Source organism: Cloeon dipterum, chromosome 3 (assembly GCF_949628265.1).
Source record: "Cloeon dipterum chromosome 3, ieCloDipt1.1, whole genome shotgun sequence".
In the NCBI taxonomy this organism is placed as follows: Eukaryota; Metazoa; Arthropoda; class Insecta; order Ephemeroptera; family Baetidae; genus Cloeon; species Cloeon dipterum.
In genome coordinates, this window is record NC_088788.1 from 33,031,852 (window position 1) to 33,051,462 (window position 19,611).

At 41.6% G+C, this 19,611-nt stretch overlaps 2 protein-coding genes across 3 annotated transcripts; both read right to left on the minus strand.

Moving 5' to 3' along the window:
* Nucleotides 1–17: 17 nt before the first annotated feature.
* Nucleotides 18–3,960, minus strand: LOC135940840 (zinc finger protein Xfin-like). The gene is made up of 6 exons (XM_065485926.1): nucleotides 3,569–3,960; nucleotides 3,049–3,333; nucleotides 1,804–1,911; nucleotides 1,589–1,744; nucleotides 1,285–1,488; nucleotides 18–1,107 (listed from the first exon to the last, which is right to left on the minus strand). Exons 1-6 carry the CDS (start codon nucleotides 3,644–3,646, stop codon nucleotides 850–852), a joined length of 1,089 nt encoding a protein of 362 aa, XP_065341998.1. The 5' UTR covers nucleotides 3,647–3,960; the 3' UTR covers nucleotides 18–849.
* Nucleotides 3,961–4,128: 168 nt separating this feature from the next.
* On the minus strand, nucleotides 4,129–19,611 carry LOC135940835 (probable nuclear hormone receptor HR38). Of its 2 annotated transcripts, none has more exons than XM_065485910.1 (9): nucleotides 19,244–19,611; nucleotides 12,715–12,848; nucleotides 11,364–11,537; nucleotides 10,726–10,999; nucleotides 10,160–10,503; nucleotides 9,182–9,571; nucleotides 8,877–9,073; nucleotides 8,633–8,811; nucleotides 4,129–7,731 (listed from the first exon to the last, which is right to left on the minus strand). In XM_065485910.1, exons 1-9 carry the CDS (start codon nucleotides 19,575–19,577, stop codon nucleotides 7,475–7,477), a joined length of 2,283 nt encoding a protein of 760 aa, XP_065341982.1. In that variant the 5' UTR covers nucleotides 19,578–19,611; the 3' UTR covers nucleotides 4,129–7,474. The 2 variants fall into 2 exon arrangements, with proteins under 2 accessions (XP_065341982.1, XP_065341983.1); XM_065485911.1 differs by lacking the exon at nucleotides 19,244–19,611 and adding an exon at nucleotides 12,915–13,041.

Here is a 19,611-nt window from a genome sequence, read left to right on the forward strand (position 1 = left end):
ATATAAACGACTACATGTTAGAGTTGAATCTTTTTTATTGAAACTAAGTGCTACACATATCGAGCTAATGCAGGTACACATGAAAAATATAAAAATTTGTTGCATGCATCAGAGTTTTGTAAAACTTTCCACTTTTGATTATCAGCCAAATTCGATGTCGGCACATGGAGAAAGAGACAAAATGCTACCGAAATGCACAGTGAAAAGTCTTGCCTTAATCTTAGTCAGTTATTTGACACGAGTACGTACCACTGAAATAGCGTCTTATGCTACAGAGTCAAAATCGGAGCCAAGGAACTACATCCAGATTCCAGATAGCCGAGAAACACCTTTTGAGCAATGAGAAGCTGCGGAAATAACTTGATAGCCACGCAAATATAACATTAATTTTTAAATCGAGGCTCAATTTCCTTCCGTTGGACTCGCCTTTCGAGTAACTCATTTTTCTTTGAAGCTGCTAAAGCTGAGAGAATCAATTCTTAATTATTTCCTAACAGGTGCAAATTATTCGCGAGATTGGTGCAAATTCATTTAAACTCCCAGTCTACAGCAAAAATATGCTATTTACATATCTAAGGGAAGAATCAAGCCACATGGAAGATGCAAGGAGCTCGAATATTTAGGAATCTTTAAATTTTTGCGCAGGTGGTCCACTTTTAAAATCGGCACCAATGCATAAGTTGAATAGAAATTTCTAATAAAAACTTTCTGATTCAGGTGCCTTGTTTAGGTAAAATTGGAAGCTGCTAATCCTTTGCGAAAGATTGCCGATCTGAGTTACACAAAAGGCGAAAAGTAGATTGAAAAGTTCTTTCAGAGAACTTGGGAGGCCGTAGGAAAGAGCGGAGCCTAAGGCGTGGGCGCCGGCTCGAGGTAGTTGGGACTGGGCGTCATTATGCGGTTGTGCAGCGTCCTCAGATGGCGCATCAGGTTGCTCTTGACGTTGAAGCCCTTGTCGCAGAGGTCGCAGCGGAATGGCGTTTCGCCTGTGTGCGTGCGGCTGTGGATGCAGAGCGAGGCGCGCGACGAGAAACGCTTGCCGCAGCTGTAGCACGAGTGCGGCCGCCGGGCCCGCGCCGTGGCTGATTCCAATGGACCGACACGCACCTGAAATTTTTAAATAATATCTCAGTTTGACTAGACGACTAAATGTCACAGGCTGAAGGACAAAATTGGTATGAGGTCAAAGAAAAACTGCACTCATACAGATCAATTAATTGTTCCACTGGAAATTTAACAATTAAAAGAGAGGAAAAAGTTTTTTTTTAATTTTACCAGCCTTACCTTCCTGCCCACGAACTTGAGCCGCTTCTCAGTCACCTTCGGCATCACCTTTTGGTGCACAGCTTGCGGCTTGGCCGGCCGTAGTGGCTCGGCCACTGGCGGATGGATCTTCAGGTGGCGCACCCACTGCGCTGCATGCGGGAATACCTGATGGCATTGCTCGCACTCCAGCGGGGTTGGCTCTTCCTCATCAAAATTCTCTTTCTGCAAAAGAATAAAGTCAATCAAATTTAATTTGGCAATTAAAAACTATTTAAAAAAACGTCTTTAATATCCTAGACGGAAAGATCGAAGGATTATTAACCTTGCTTTTGTCTTTTTGGTAGTGCGCGCTGCAGGTGGAAAGCGGCAAAGTTTGTTTCTCGGGGTTGTCAGGTTCTGCCAGGTGGTGTTGGACCACCTGCTCCAGACTCCAGTCGAATGGCTCTTCCTTGACGCAGGACGTTTGATCTTGGTTTTGCTGCAATTCATAGTGTAATAAATATGGAAATGCGCAACACGAAGGTGTGTTTGTCTCACCGGGGTGGGCACAGAATCGGGCCTGGCGGGTTGCATCGGAGAAGGGGTCGGCTGAGGCGGCAAGGGAGTTTCCCGCGGCGGAGCATCCTCTCTGCATAATCCTCGCACCTTCAAAATGCATAGAAATGTTCAATTTTCACTCAAGCAATACAGACCGGACGGTTTTTTTAAATTAACATGCACGAAAAATAAAGCCACAACTATTTTTAATTTTTTAATTTTAAATATTAAATAAGTCATATGTGCCACATTTTTAATTTTCACATTGTTAAAATCAAATTTTTTCTTTAAGCTTAGGTTTGAAATTTTGCATGAAAGGGAATACAAATTGCAGTGAAACTTAGCCTTTTTTCATGACTGAAATTTTAGCAAAAAAGTACGCACATGCGCAGGGAATAATATACATATTTAGAACTAAAAAATCAATGAGATTATTTGCAAAAAACTTTGATAACAGTCAAGCTTGTACATATCAGAATTGTAAATTTCAGTCGATCGATTATTTTACACGGCAACTGATAAAATATCTTTAGGAAAATTGATTTTTCAGGCATCTTAGAGTTAGACTAAAACCACAAAAAAATAACTCAATGCCATATATTTGAATCTTAACGATTTACAAAAATTAGAATACATAAGTAAATAACTCGCTCGGCTGTATATATGTATCAACTGTGAATTGCCTTTTGCATTTTAGCATGTTTTGAACTGTGATAAAACTACTTTGTTTTTCTTTGATAAATATTTATTGACACTCTCTTATTTAAAAAGTTATTCATTTAAAAACTCTGTTGTCCACCTAAGGTGTTAATATTTTCACACGGAAAAATTTAACCTCTTAAAACGAAATGTTTTCTGACCTTCCATGGTAGAAGTTCTTTCCTTGGAAAATTAAAGGAAATAACTCTTTTGCAAATTTTTAAAATAATACAATGTTGGCAACATTGAATTTTAAATATTTGTTCTCATTGCTCCAGAAATAACAATTTTTAATTGTTTTGTTTTATATTCCCAAGTCAAGCTTCTGTCTACTAGGACACTATGCAGGATAACAAAAATATTTTATCTTTCTTTTTAGCTGTCCTAATATAGCTACATATTTTTAATTAAAAATGCCTTATATAAGTGCTTGGTTAGGAAAGAATGACAAAAATACAATTTAAAAATAATGATGATAAATTGGTACCATTTCAAAGCCTGAGAAAAGAATTTATATTAATTTAGGTAAAAAAAAAAATGACAAACCTTGAGAATGTCTCCAGCGTGGAGGACGGCGACGAGCGCGGCGTGCGGCACGTGCACCACGCCGTGGTACATGAAGGCGAGGAGCGTGCGCAGAGTGCCGAGCGACACCTCGGGGGGTAGCAACAGGACGGGGTGCACGTTGGGCGCCGCGGGCAGCGCGCTCAGCAGGCCGTGCAGGTAGGGGCTGCAGGCGGACAGCACGAGCCTGTGGGCGCGCACCATGCAGCCCTCGGACACCAGCGACACGTCAGCGAATGCCTCACTGGTCAGGAGGTCGCCCACCACCTGACAAATCAATCGAACTTGCTGAAATCGCTGGCTGGCGGGAGGCTGAGTTGCAAAATAATCCGACAATCCGATTATTGGCAACAATTGCACCTCATTACGAAATGTGCAAGTGACCAATTTCAATTTTTAAAATCACAAATAGACCAATTGGAAAGGTGGAATAAATTTAAAACTGTGACATTTCCTGGATGATTGAAATTAAATTGGAAAGAGGGGTAAATCTGAAATAAACCTCGTGGAAGTTGCTCTGGTGGTTGTGCCACACGAGCTGGAAGTTTTCCTCCTCGACAGGTTGCTCGGCAAGACTCATGGCGACCTGGCGTCAGGGCGAGACGCGCGCGTGTGTGTGTGCCGCCGTGCGAGGCCGGGACCGACTGCGAGACGAGCCAGAGCTGCAAACCGACGATCAATTCAGCCTGGATTATCGATTTTCTAACGCCGTCCAATAAGCACGCCCGTTCGGCCTAATGACAAAATCAATACGCGATCGCACACGTCGCAATAAGCGTGCGTATTCCATCGGCGCTGCCGCGGCGCCGACTGCCGCCACATTCGGCAATTGGCCGATCGATGCGTGCCCAGGTGCCTCCTCTGCAGATTTATCCCGCACGGCGGCCGCGTGCGCGCTCAAAACACACCTCGCTGGCTGTGTGTATGTGTGTGTGTAGTTGCGTCTCCCTCGCCCGGACTGCGTCGCGGTTCCCGTCCAAAATCAATCCTGCGCTCGGCATGAGTTGCAAATTATCAGCGTCGAAAAAGCCCTTTTCAATGCAAATATTGAAACAATCAATCAATTTTTATAATTATATTTATTGCACAAAAACGTTACATTCATATGCTGCAATTGATTTCAACGAGGAATTTGCACGATCAACATCTTCCAAATAAATAAAATAGATTTGTAGAATAAAAGAGGTGTCATTTTAATTGTTCTTAGTCACTCATCAGATTTATATTTTTCACTGTTTTAACTCATGGAATTGTTCATTCGAACTTTTAAATATATATATACACACACACACATCTTGGATTCAATATATTTCTGGACTCAAAATCATGACGTATATACATCAAATACGATACACAACTGCGCACTAGCTTATCCATTTGATGAGATTATAATCGGTCTTTACCCAGCAGATTTAATTTTTAAATATACAAATAATAGATCGTGTGGAAGGTACTATTAAAATCGGAGAGAATTAAAAGAATATACATTTTCCAACACAAAATTTAAATTTACCAATTGAAATCAAATCAAGTGGGATCGTTCTAACAGAAGAGATAAAACTAACCCAACTATAAAGTTTGTATCTTTTTTAATCAAATTTAATTGACTAATTGATAGGTTTGTTAAATACTGGATGTGAAAAAATAATTTTTAAACATGAGACTGATTAATCACTTTGTTTTTGCAGTTCAAAAAGTAGTAGAAGCTTTAATAACCCTAATCACAAAATTGACGCTAACAGAATTTAGTCGAAACTGTGACATTCGTACTTTTCGTAAAATTTATTTTATTTCGTGCCTAATTCGTAAATCCACTTAACTTGCATTTTTCAAAAGAGATCTTTGAAAATATTTTTTTTCTGAACAAATTTTAATGAATTCCAAGGTTTAAATAAGCATGAATTAAATGAGCTAGTGTTAATGCTCATGCGGATTATATGATTTAAGTTCATGAGCTGGAGGTTTCGAGTAAAATTGAAACAAGATTTTGTATGGTTTTGATTGTGTTTTATTTTATACACTGCAAAATATATATAGTGCTATTACGTACTGAATAATATGATGATAAAACTTCAATAGTCAACAAAAGGAAGTAAAATATACACATTCATTATAGCCATTGATCTTGCTGGATTATTGATTTCTTGTCTGACAAGGGACTCTTCTCCATCCGAGTGGGCTCATTTACAGTACAATTTCGAGGCGCACTCGTTTTTGTGCCGTGTCTTTCACCTTTTTAGCAGATTTTCGTCATTTTCTAAGGAAACATTTGTCGCCAAACAAACAGGCAATCAAAATAGCTGAAAAAGTACACAATTTCTTTGGTTTAGAAAACTAAAATTAAAAAAATACACAATCGCGTCTAACACTTTGTGCCAATTCGTCGTATTTCTTTTCACTTTTGGGCCGCGCGTCCTCTCTTCGTGGACTTTTCACAAAATTCCACCTTTTGTGCGAGTTTTGCGCGTGCGACTCAAACTTTTGCGAGTGACAAAAGAGAAGGCGGCCCAAAATCTTAAAAGCTAGAATTAAAAATTTCCAAGTAGAAAATACAGCTTCTCCGAGTTCTCTCTTTTTCACAAATCTATAATAGTTTCAAAAGTTCCGTAAAAAGTTTCGTGAATAAAAAACACCTAACAGTATGTTGTATAGAATAATATCTGACGCACATATTTTTAGCCAAAACGCTTTTCATCATTCATCTATTTTTTGAATTATTTTTCATATGATTGTAAGACTAAAACACCAAAACGTGCTCGAGAAGGAGGAGAATATAATTGATTTTTGTTTCAAACTTTTCGAAAAGACCGAACCAAAGCAGTGATTGCCCTCTCTTGAATACTCCATTATCTACTTTTACAAACGGTGTGTTGATATGACAGTGTGTGTTGCGCTACTCGCTAGAGTTATAAGCTAATTGTAAGGTGCATCAAATGCGTGTCTTTATACGGTCGTGTCCCCGAAGAAATACAAAACTATGAACTATATATATCAGAATGAAAGGGTCGGAAGTGGTTAAGTTACTTGCACTAAATTAACACCTGCGTATGTATTGCTATGTAATTTGGACCGTGTTGCGCTGCTAATTATAATTAAATGTCTATTTATGCGATTAAAATCGTTACTCCTGCTAAATGCTAATAAGTGTCTGCTGCAAAACGTGCTTCTTTCTTTCTAACTGGCTACTGTTATAGGTACCTAATTCGCCTGTTCGGACAGTCTGCAGTGTTAGATCACACCATGAACACGCGTGAAATTATTTTTAATACTAAGCAAATCAGCAGTGATTCGACGATAGCTTCATTTTCAACGGTAATGTTTCAGATCAAATGCAGATGGAAAAAAGTTTTCGAATTTATTAAACATAAATTTTGCCTCTCAATGTGTCAAAAGAAGTTTTGCTCAATACAAACTCCAGGCGAACACTACGTTCTTGCGCACAGGCGAATTCGAATTTATTGCGCTTGGAGACCGCCGTGGAAATGATGTTAAGAATTTCCGCGACTTTGGTCCGGTTGGAAACAAATTTACTCGGAAACTGGTCTTATTGTGCTAAAAGATTATTTATATGTTTTGTGTTTTCACGGGTTTTTGTGCTATTGATTGTTTTGCAAGGTCCTAATCAGGGTAAAGTAGCTAGAAGTCTTGCATTTGTGTCAACTAGTCATTCTCTCTTCCGCGTGTTTCGCACGGCCAGTCGTCGATTCATCGGAGGGGAAAACACTTTAAAGTACAAACTCGCGAAAATGTAAGGGAGAGAGAGAACACCATTAGACATTATCCATTTTTAACAACGCTCACGTAGAGATGAATGAAAGTTTGAATAGAGGTGCGCGTCTGGAGCAGTACAAGAATAAATTGTTACCAACTGTCATTTAAAAAGATTCTCTCTTCCCGTTTGTTACCATTTTTTATGTTAATATTTACGTACGACATCACATTTCCTCTCTCCGCAGAAAATCCTCGCTCAGTCTCTTTGAAAACAGTGTTTTTGAATTAAAATTACACGATCAATATACATTTATATATATATATTATTTATCTCACATATTTATATGAAGTGATATGATCCGTGCAGGAAAACTAGAGCCTCATCTCGGCATGAATTTGAAAATTTTCTGCGCTCGCCAGGAGGTCGGTCTAGTTTTCCCTCGCGGTCAACAGCACTCATGTCTCGCGAGTTTGCTTGCTTTCGCACACACGTACTGAAATGTGATGGGAGAACACGTGGTCCGAGGTGACCCGTGCGAGTTCCGGAATCGAAACCGCGGTTCCCTCGGAAGGATGAGAAAATATTAACAGCCATTTGTCAGCACACGCTCTAGCTCTCGCACGCCGGCGCGCCTTCCGCGGCCGGCGTCAACAACTTCAACAACAACAGCAACAACGACAACGAAATAAAGGAGATCTAAAAGGGAAGGCTGGCTACAAACATGTTCTCGATGAGCGGCGGCGCCGGCACCAGCTCCTCCAGCTTCAGGTAGAAAATGCGCTGCAAGCCCTGCACGCTGAGCGAACGCAGCTCGGGCAACTTGCCCAGCAGCCGACTGAAGTAGTGGTTCTTGCGTTGCGCCTCCGCGTTGTACGTTACGTGGTCGCGCAGCGAGCCGATAATCTTCATCTGCAGCTGCTCCACGGCGCGCGTGTCCTTCAGCCCGTGACGTTCTGTAATCCAGAGCAGACGAAACTTTTTAGTGAGTTTGACACAGGAGTAGACAGATGCTGCAAAAGAGTTGACTGTATTGCCGCAAGAATGTGGAATGAAAATTTAAATAATGAAACGGAGATGACCCAATCAAAATCAGCTAACTCTCTCTTTTAAGAGCTAACAGGTTTAACGCATAAAACAAAAGGTTTCGGATGTTGCAAGGCTTTTTTTGCCAATTTTATATATGCCGGTATATCCAGTCTTAATATTGTGTAGTGAGTCGTAGGTGCACAGAAAATTTAAATGTCTTGAATTTCCAATCATTCGCATGATCATAAATATTTGATGTTGGTTGAACCAATATACTAATTTTAAAAAATATATTCTGCTGATTTTCAAAATGAAATGAATTTATTACCGCTTTTAATTCTCTTTTCCTTTTTTCGCGCAAATAATGACTTATGGCGGAGTCAAATTCAGCAAAATACTGAAAGCCCTAAATTAGTAGGTTTATATCCAGCTTGTTTTTGCTGCAAATATCTATTGGGCATTTTTATACGCATTGGAAAATTTGTGAACTCTGGATTAAAAAATTGATTTTGTAAAATAAACTTTCAGACCACCTAAAAATATATACATTTATGAATGTGCGATCGATTTCAATAAAAAAATCAAGAAATCAATGCGGAAATCTCTAAGTATTAATTTTTCCAATGTAGTTTTCCATAATTTTTTGGATGCAAATTTAACTAGCTAAATTTTTTAAACAAAAACAGTATCTCAAGAGCAAAACATAAAAGTCATTCAAATGGTAAAAATTAATAAATAAATGCGTTATTAAAAAACACTACAGGTTTGTAGCGTTAATTATTGTGCTGAGTTGAATTAATAGCAAGATCTAAAACGTTTTTCTCTTACCAGTAACGAGAGTGAGCGCGCAGAGGCAGGCGAAGGCTGAAATGTCGATCTCCATAGCGTGCAGCGAGGCGCAAAACTCGAAGATAGCCGGCAGCCAGTCGCCAAAGGTGCGGGCGCACTGTTGTCGGTCGAGCACCACGCCGTTACAGAAGGTGAGTCTTTGGTCCTGCGGCCGGGTCCTTTAAAGATAATAAAATCAGTTTAATTATTTAACTTTAAGATAATTCAAATTTTCGATTCTCACCTGTAGGCTAGCCTCAGGACGAAAAGCTCAAGCGATGCCGACTGGAAGAGCAGTTCCTGGTCCTCTTTTTTGAGATCGGCAAAGCCGGGGATTTTTTCCGCAAATGAGCGAATCACGTCGACAGATGTGGTCAACAAGCTGTAGAACTGACGGACCTTTTCAGCCTCTGTCTGCGGCATGATCGGCGCAGCACAGTACTGCAAAACAGCAATTGTCAACATTATATACCAATCAGATTATAAAAAATTGTAGCATTATTAAATAAGAAAAATTAGAAATGTATGCCGAAGAGTGTTTTTTCTCACCTGCGAGTAGTCGAGATTGTCGTGGTCAGGTGAGGTGTCGAGGTGGGCGCGCACGAGCGCCGTGATGAGCGAGACGGGCGGGCTGGGCGGCGACTCGTGCAGCGTCTTGGACTTGGAGGGCAGACGGCCGCGGCGGCCCTTGAGCAGGTCGGTGCGCACCACCTCCTTCACCATGCCGACGATCAAGCACTTTTGGAAGCGGCAGAACTGGCACCGGTTGCGCCGCCGCTTGTCCACCGGGCAGTTCTTGTCCGCCAGGCACACGTACTTGGAGCCCTTCTGCACGGTCCGCTTGAAGAAGCCCTTGCAGCCCTCGCACGTGCGCACCCCGTAGTGCTGGCACGCCGCCGTGTCGCCGCACACCGCGCACAACTGCGACGTCCCGTTGCCCTGCAACCGAACCGACGCAAAAACTGTCAAGTGGTGCGCAATTGGAACGAATCGATGCCTGTAAAATATCTGCGGTGGCAGCTTCGATTTATACGCAATGTGTTTGTGCGGAAGCGTAAAATTGTGACTGTTTGATAAAGCTTCACAAATAAACATCCTGAACTTTTTAAAAGTATTCAACAGGAATAATCAAAAGCTCTTTAAAAAAGAGTGCTTTTGTAGCCTTTAAGTGTTGAGAAATTTACTTTTCGTCATTAAACTATCAAGATTTTTGATACCAAAATCACCATTTTTTGTTATTTTCTCATTCAAATTTTTAATTCAAAATGCAAATATTTTTCTGCTATTTGTTAGAGTTTTAACAGTTTCGAGAGATTCTCACCCAGGAAACTAGAAAAAAGTGATATGTTTTACTTTGGAAACTTATTTGAAATTACAATTATCTCTCCCACGCAGTAAAATATAGTTACAGTGTCATTTTTCACCACCTAGAAACCCTTTTTTAACGTTGAAGAAATAAAAAACTATCGCATTAAATCAAACGAAATAACATTTTCACATAAATTCGCAACAAATTTAAGATCTCACCTTATCAGCGGCTCCGCGTCGCGATGGCGCCGATGTGGGCGCCGCGTTCGGCGAGGTTGCGACGTTTGGCGACTCTGCGGCCCTTTGGACGGGCAGCGAGGCGCGGCGCTGCCGGTGGTCGGCAGGTGGCGGCGCCACGGCGGCGCCGTTCGCTGCCGGGAAGTGCGGCAGACTGTACGAGTCATGCTGCGGGGTGTCGCCTTTGAAGCAGCCACCTGGCGCCGCGTGGTGCGAGTCGGCGCCGGCGAACGGGTAATCGGAGTAGTAGTCATCGGCGCCGAATTGGTAGAAGTAGTTAGACGGCGCCGCAAACTCATTGCTCTTTTCCATGTCCTCGTCTGTGTCTGAAAACATGAGGAATTTTTGTTATTGATTTAAATTAATTTCATAAATTGTTTTTTTAAATTTAATATTTAACTGAAATGTGTTAAAAAATTCTTGGCTGTATTTTGTTTTAAATTTTACTTAAAACAATTCCTGATTTTAATTTTAAACGAAAGACAAAGATGCTTGGAATATTATTAAACAGTTTTTGGCATTTGCAACAATCATGGTAGAATTCTCACCGAGGTGGCTTGAAGATCTCAGGGTGGCCGGCTCTCCAGTGACGGCCATCTTGAAGGCGGCCGCGAGATGCAGGGTGGCCGGTGGGCTGGTACTGACGGACGGTGGCGCCGGCGACGAAGCCTGGTCCGAGTCGGCGCCGGTCGAGTCAGGGCCGCCGCCACGGTAACGCGGCGAGTACGTGTCTTGGAAACTGGGCAGAGGGCTGGGTGGGCCGTGGGTCGGTGAAGACTCGTGCTGGAAGCCGAAAGACTGGGCCGCCTCTCGAGGATGAACCTGTGAATCGAGAGAGATTCCGTGATAAACTCTCCTTTAAATTGATTTACTCAAAAGCGGTGTTTTTTTTATATCCTGGAAGTGCAAAATTTAAGCTATAAAAATAATTTTGAAAGAAATTTCTCGTATTAGTATAGATGCTAAAAAAATCAATAGCCGTCATACTTATAACACTTGCGTAATTATTTTTCGTGTGATTTTCCGACTGTCATAAAAACCATTTTGTTTGGAATTTTGCTATCAATATTAACTCTTAAGTAAGCAGTCTCTTTATCAATACTTAACATTCTATAGAAACCTTTACCTTTAAAAAATCAAGATTTCTTGACGAGTGAATTTAATAAAAAAAATCCGCAGTTTGTACCTGCTCAGCCTGCTGATACGAGTTCTGTTGGTAGAGTTCCACCTCCTGGAAGGCGTCCAAGGGGGGCGGGGGTGGGAAGGTCGGGGGCTCGCTCTGAGGCTGGCGGGGGTGGCCTTGGGGTCGTGCGTCCTCGGCGAAGGAGGCCGAGAGCAGGTCTACGAAGTCTGACTGGCTCTGCAATAAGACGAAAAATTGCGTGCATTGAGCTCTCTGCTATGCGGCTTGCAGGGAAAATTCATTAGGCGGGCACTTTCGGCACGCTCGGCTGATCGGCCGAGGGAATTAGCGGCGGCGCTAATTCGACGCCCGGATTGATGAACGTCCCCTCCACGGAGTCATTTTCCGTGGCTCGCTGCCCGCGTTGACATTTCGCGTTTTATTCCGCCGCCCCTAATAAAACAGCGCATGCAACGCTCCGCTGCTTCCGCCACGCGCACCTTGCACCCCGATCGCAAAATCCGCCTCGCTAGGGAAAAAAAATTCCTCGAAGACATTATAGTTTCTCTGTTGAAAGCAACTTTTTTGTTAACTTAAATTTGAATAGAATAAAATTATTTATATCGAGTAAAAAACTGTTCAGTGCGGGTTAGTATTTTTAGGACATTAAATTTCCTCTTTTTATAAAAATAAATGTATTAAAACTTGATTAAAATTTCCTTATCATTATGTTCAAAGGATCGAATCAACATATAATCAGGTCTACGTTTAAACCATCCCACTTAACAAGAGGGTAAAATAGGGGTTGATTAGCTGCTTTTTAGAGAACGAGGCGTGAAATCCGATATACACGCAGCAGGGTGCGTGATGAACGTGCCCATCTGTTAATCTAATGGGCCCGTTGACAAAGCGTAATCGCGCTCTCCACCCCTTTGAGTGCTCTTGTGAATGAGAGAGATTTTAAAAGAGCATCAGCGCGCCACGGAGCGTGTCGAAAGTCAAAATATTTACTGTAGGACAACACATGTCGTCAAACAAACACTTAAGCTTCATCACAAATATACACACAGACAGAACTAGAAAACTATAGAAAAACTCCAACCTTGAAATTGAAATTTAATTGTGGCTAGAAATACTTTTAAAAACGGATGCATTGTGTTTATTTTGAAACAGTTTCAACAAGAGACTGGATGCGTCTAGAAAAATTACTTAATTTTGTGACTTGGAATTTTAAAAACACAATTCATCCTCAATTGTAATAATTTTTTGTGGCAAAGTGTGTGAAATTTTGAAAAATAGTACCCTGATTTCTAAGGAATCTCGGAATTGCCATTAATTTATTTTTTTTAATTATTTTTAAGAAAAATTGCAAATAACAAGAAAACGAAAGAAAATTATAGTGCGTTCGTCTTACCTGTCTAGGTCGAGGGAAGAGGCGGTTGAAGGTGGGGGTCGGGGAGGCGGGAAGCGCCGTTCTTAGCTGCGGAGACGGGCTTAGCTGCAGGGCAGGGTCATCGCCGACCGGACTCGGACAGCTGCTGCTTCCTTCTGCAACACAAGTGGGCGCGTCTGCGTTAGTGTCGGGACGCACGATCGAGTGTGTCACGTCGCTACCGTGTCTGTGGAGCGCGTTGTACATGGCTCGGGGGTTGAGGGCCGAGTGTGTGGCCCTCGGCCGGCCCACCGGCCTTATATTCAGCCGGGGTGCCGCGCTCCGTGAGCACAAGCACCCCCAGGAGACGGCCTGATATTTAGCCGCCCCATTGTCATCTCGTTTCAATAACTCGCCCTCTCTCCGCCGTCGAAATAATAATAAGCCGTCGATTGCACTTCGCGGGTTATAAAATCCGCTCTTTGCAAACTGATAATTAAGCCTCGCACGGATTTATTTTCACCGGTAATTGCCTTCTGATTGCGTTTTACATTTCTGCATTAACAAGTAAAGCTATTTAAAGGAAATTTGTGAAAAATCGTTTATCCTAAAATTAAGAAAAAAGCTTACAATTTCCCAGGTTGCCGTTTAATTTATGAGAAAATCGGCCCAAAAACTTTTGCATGCTAATCAAGCGGTGAACATCAATTGTCTCTTTATTGTAAAATCACGATTTGTTTCTCCAGAATGGAAATTTAGCTCGTAATTCGCACACCATTAGATAGATCACGATTAGAGAGGGATCGAAATAAATTGACAAAACCGTTTAATTTTTCGATAAATTTGTCAAGATCTGAAATGTAACAGTTCCTTGGTCATGATTTTATTATAGCACATTTTAGAAATGAAATGTTGCTTAATTTCATACAATAAGCCAATGAACTAATTACTATAGTCAAAAATATTACTAGTTTTTGGCCTCGAATTAAATTGATGCACTTTATTTGTCTTGTAAACTTTTAGTCAATGAAACCGCAATCATAGGTCTGCCAAAAGAAAAATGCATAGCTTAATTTAACTTTTGTATGTGAATAATCAAAATAGGGAGATAATTTATAAAACAAAATGAAACATCACACTCAAAATTAATGCGCATGTGAGAAAAACTAAAACGAGCATTAATTGCACATTTTTAATCAGGTAGCCGCCTGTAATTGCTGAAACCAATAATAAATAAGTGCTTAAGTGAATTCAAATCGGAGAGGGTTAAATTGGGTGTAGCGGCGTGCCAAGTTCTTGGCGTTGGTCATTGAATTGTCCGGCAGCTGCAGCCGCCAGCGGAGAGTAAGATGCATCAAAATACTTCTTCTCTCTCGCGCTACGGCCAAAATAAACCGGCCGACAATTTACTCTCGGCACGCTGCTCCTTTTCCATTATTTTTTCCCTCGCCAAATCGCACGCGAGTGTGGAAACGCGGATCGTGTGTGAGCGATTAATTGCACCGTTTAATCCGCCAACCAAAGAGTCAATTAGAGTGCAAATTGGTAGGTTTCTCTTTCACCTTCGCGCGCGGAGCTCGGGTTTTGGTGCTGGAGAAAAATTATCTGCCGACTGCATTACATAATAATTCACCTGGACATAGTAAATATAAAACAATTAAAGATGATTGCGAAATGCAGGAGGAAAATACTTGGATTTTAAATACATTGGATAATTTGAGGAACTTTATAATTATTACCATTTCCTAGTGATTGAAAATATTAGGATGACGGACGAAACAGCAAATTGCATTTCTCTTCACATTGTTTCGAATCCGAGTTTTCGGAGAACAGTGCAATTATTATCCGCGGCGACCTCTGGCACTCTTACACCGAAGATTTCTCACACTTTTCCTTCAGTATTGAAGTACAGTTTCAAATTGTTATTATTATTTAATCCACGCGCGCAGCAATTTGCACTTGCATGATTTGCCAGTCATTTTTTCGCGCTGTGTATAATCAAGGACCATAATCCATTCTTTTTTCGCGCGAAAAATGAGTCAATCAGCTCACGCGCGCGCTTCAATTGTCCGTTTTCAACAGCGTGAAAGTGAAATTGTAATTGTTTGCCTTTCCGCTGATTAATAGTTTCGAGTGTATGACAGCACAGTCGGGATGACTGACAAAATTAGTGGAAAAACAAGTCATTGATTTCTCTCTTTACGAGATGCCTCTTTTGTTTACTTAGTTATTTGAATGACGGATTATTAAATAAAATAATAATAAACAATCTGTCACTTACATTGCATCTTATTTATGTGGAATTAGCATTTTAAAATTAATATTCAATAACGGACCAAATGGAAGTATTTTTTTCAATTGTTTCTAATTAAAATTTCTACGAAATCATCTGAAATATGATATAATTTATAGAGCAACATGACTAACACCAAGCAAAAAATCCAGCAGCTAATTTAAAAATCGGTCTTTGTTTCTGAGAAATTTTAATTCCCTGGGCAGGCCGTTTGGCCCCAATTTGTATGGGTGCCAAGCCCGCTTTCGACGGCATCAGTATTTTTGCAGCCGAATTCAATCGGCAGTCTTTGAATGCACTCATCGCTTGCACAATCAGAGAGAATCAAGCAGTGCATCTAATGCTATTCTTTCTCGCCGCGAGAAGAGACAAGGAGCGACGCACCCAACAATTCTTTTGAGCCGCTTTGGTAACAAGCAGCATTGCAGAAATTTCCTTCGGCTATTTCTGCTCGAGCGCCATTACGGAAGCAACCCCTTCGTGCCATCTGCGGTCGGCCCGGGGATGTTTTTCGCCCCGTGTCTGTCGCGCCCGTCTGACGTCATTGATTCTCCGCGCGAATCGACAGGAAAAAAGATTTGCTCCACATACATGAGGTTTCATATTCTTGCTTTGTACAAACATGAGTTAATTATTGCAATGTTATAAAATGATGGGGATATAGAGCCGCAATTAGTGAAAAAGAATTAAAATTTATTTTAGTAATAATTGCAAGAAGTGCTTCATGGTTAGTATATTTTATTCAAATAATAAATAGTTTAGATTGAATTATTTAATGTCTATTTCAAATAATTTTTAACTACATTTTGCCACGAAAACATTATGTGGTTTTGATCAATTCAATAATCATTATATATCTTTATTCTTTCAAAGTCAATAAACAATACATAGAAGTCAAAAGGATATAATGCGGTAATTGGCAAAAGATGAGCAAGCAAAATATTGCAAGAACGAGATAAATTACATTAAATAATCTTTAATTCACTGATCACTGCGCAAACTTGCCTCGAATCGTTTAAATTATATTTAAATGGCTTTTTGAGTATATGTATATATTGCGAAACGGCAGTTTCATAGAATGCTTTTTTCTCGAGTCAATTATTTTCACACCAAATGTACATCAGCTGATGTAGTACTGTTGCAAAATTAAGCTACAAGTAAAAAATTGGAATGAAACGACTATAAAGAAAATTGATCATTTTCGGCGTCGGCAACAGTGGCTCTTTTTCGGCCGGGTGCAGATTTTGGCTGGAATCGATAGAGTGCGGGGGCGCGTCGGGCGGACCCACCCCCCGGCGCGTGCAGAGGCGCGAGGGTGCGCGTGAGGCCATCGATTGTGGCGGTGACGTCACCGGCAGCAAAGACGTCAGCGCGGCTGGTGACGTCACGGGGACCGTACCCTCATCCACCCCCGGCCAAAGCAAACGGGAGAGACCGCGTTCGTTGGTTCGTGTTTGCCTCTTTGTTCGTTTGTTGTGGGTCAACGCGCCTTCAATTCGCCCTTTCACTCTCCCGTCTGTGCGAAGGCCCAAGTTTCTCTCGCTTTTGTGCAACTCCGCCGCGACCGTGGCAATTTTGTCAATTTGGGATTCTCGTTGCGTCAATTCTGCAGTTGCATCTTATCTCATTTATAAAAATAGATTACGGGGTTTGGAGATAATGCAGCACGCATGACTAGGGGAAAATTGGATCATCTCTCATCTACATGAGATGAAATAACATACGGAATTGATCTAATTTCTTCATTGCCTAAATTTAATAATAAAATTCAGCTATCTCTGTGAAAAGCGAGTCATTTCTTTTTCTGTGATTAAACAGACGGTTCTTAAATTACCTCATGTCAAAGTTCTGTTTGATACGAAAATTCATGATATTAGTACGGAGGATTTATTTTTAATGCACATTTTGTTCCTCAAAGATCAACTTTTTATCCAACGAACTATATGTCATGAGTACCATTTGAACCAGGCAGACAGTAAAATAGTCATGCATTAAACTAGGAAACGAATACAGTTCAACTCCTTGATTTTGACCGCAACTAGGGTGAAGTCTGGATTTAAATTTTTATTTTTAACGGAGCAATAAACCTCAAGAAGCAATCTGACATTAAAATAATTTATTTTCTCCCGATTAAAGCAAAATTTAAAAAAATCAGAACATTACTTTTAGCAAGTCTAAAACAAGCATAATTTTCCTAACACTGAAATAAAAGAAAACCTGAAAATCATGATTAAAAAATCAAATAACTAAATCTATTCGAGTGAAAATGTTTAAAATATTATTCTGAGGATATTACAGAACTCTAAATATATAAAGCCAAACTATCCTTCCTATGGGAGCACGGAATTGATGCAAAGATTTATATTAGGAACTGAGAGAGTCAACCCCAAACGGACGGAAATGCGGGAATTCGCTCATCAAATGCATTGTTTTATCGCGGCGCTGGAACTGGAAGTTGCGTCACCGATACGCATGCGGTGTGTCCGCGCGCCAGAGAATACAGTATACTGTGCATAGCGGCCGCGGTCAATGAGGAGAGCGAGGGAATAGCCGACGTCATTGCCGGGAAATCAATGGACCGGGGGCTAATGACGTCAAGCATGCGGTGTTTGTGACGTCATTCCAGCCCTGCTGTGAGCACCACGCTTTTATGCCGGGCTGCGGGGGTGTCATTCATGAAAAATGAATTTGCGCCCGGCGCCGCCACTGCAATCATTTTCGCTCGATTTCGGGCTTCCACTGCTGAAAAGCAAACCCTCTCGAGGCGCAGAAGCCACCCTTTGAGAAGGGGTTGAAGAGGAAAGATGCTTTCGCTTTTAATTGTGAGCCAAAAATAACTTTTTCGATGTGAATGAATAAAAATCAAATGAATCGAGAAGATTTTTCATTCATTCCTGATATTAATGATCGCGGCAAGTTGAAAAATAATTTATTTTTACAACCGGTGATCACCCCTAGAGAACACCTGCCGAAGGGTGCAGAGGCTGTTTACTGTTTGAGAAGGGTTCAAAGACCCGTTAGCATCCATCTGAGCGGCGATTGAGAAACGGAGCCAATTTGAGTGCGATTGGCCAAGCGCGGCAGCATCGGCAGGTCGCTCGCTTCCTGAGGTGAAGGCGCGATTGCTGCTCGGATGTTCCAATCTGCATAAGCGGCCGTGAAATGGGCCGTTTTTACATAATAAATAATGGAGTCGCCGAAATTAATAATAATTGCGTTACGGCGGCGCGGGACTGGTTACGTGATTTGTCTCGATATCGAGGAGGATCACTCTCTCTTTTCGCTGGAGGCGTCTGCAGCATCCCATGGCGCGGCAGGTTACCTGCCGAGGTCAGCCGGGGGTCACAGTGAAAGCTCACTCGTCTGCGTAATCGCATCTGCCTTTCCAATGCTCCTTTTCGCGGGCTGCTCCTCTTTTTTCCATCCTCGTTCGCAGGCAAGGGTAATTTAGAAAGCTAGCGGCTCGTGTGAAAATCGGTACAACAACAAAACACCTGGAAGATGCGGTTTCGGGTGCAGCTGCATCCCACGACCCCTGAAATTGAATTAATCTGCGCGAGGCAAAAAGCAAAACGCGACCGAGCTAGGAAATCTTTTATCGCTTTATGAGACCCGCGGATGCTGCACAGCCTTAATAAAGCAATAAACATATGGGTCAGGTTCCTTCTAGGAAATTTGCGAAATTTACTGCACAGTCAAAAAGCAATTACTGCACTTGTTGTGCAATCCGATAATTTGACTTCAATTGCACTTGCGAAATTCGCATTTGGAAAGTACCCTATGACCACAGAGCTGATTTATAAAAAAAATGTTATAAATTTCTATACTGCTTCGAATTTATTTTAAATTGCACGCTGCCCATAGTTTAATTTGACCATTTTCAATTCAGACTAACAGAGAGACACTTTTTAAATCAATGAATCTGCAAAATACGCCATTTAAGATAATCAAATTTACCGAGTTTAGAATCAGAAGGGTTAAAAATAGAAGCTTATATGGTACAAAATTTAACTGTTTCGAATTTTCATTTTATTTTCGGACCACTCTTTATCTCTTAAATTACCTGAGCCAAGAGTCTTTTGGTTTAATTTCCAATTTGCAAATGAAAAATTTGACACACTCTTCAATCACTAGAATCTAAATTAGCAGATAAAAATAAAACTGCCGCATGGGAAGTGCAGTGGCCCCGAGGAGTTTAGAGAATGCGAAACCGTCATTAAAGTTCCCAAAGCAAATATGCATATATAATATATATAGGAAAGAGATTTAGCATGCTACCTGTTGGCGAGCAAAGGGCGGTCTTGTCGTCGAGCTCGTCCTCGCTGCAGTAGGGCGGCAGCGACGACGAGGCGGCCGAGGTGCTGCTCTCGAGGCTGGCCGTGCGGCCGCACAGACCGAGGAGGCGGCCGGCCGACGGCCGGCGCAGTGGCAGGTAGCGGTCGGCGTCGCCCACGTCGATGACTGCCGACCGAAGGTTGAGTTTGTTGATGAACAGGATGCTGGGCTCAAGCTCGTTGCCATCCGAGCCTAGCACCGAGTCCTGGCTGCTGCTGTGCTGGCTGTCCGTCCACAAGACATCTTCTCTGAGGAACCGCATGCACTCCCTCTTCATCTAGACAAGCATGTGTGCTCGGCGCCACTCCGCG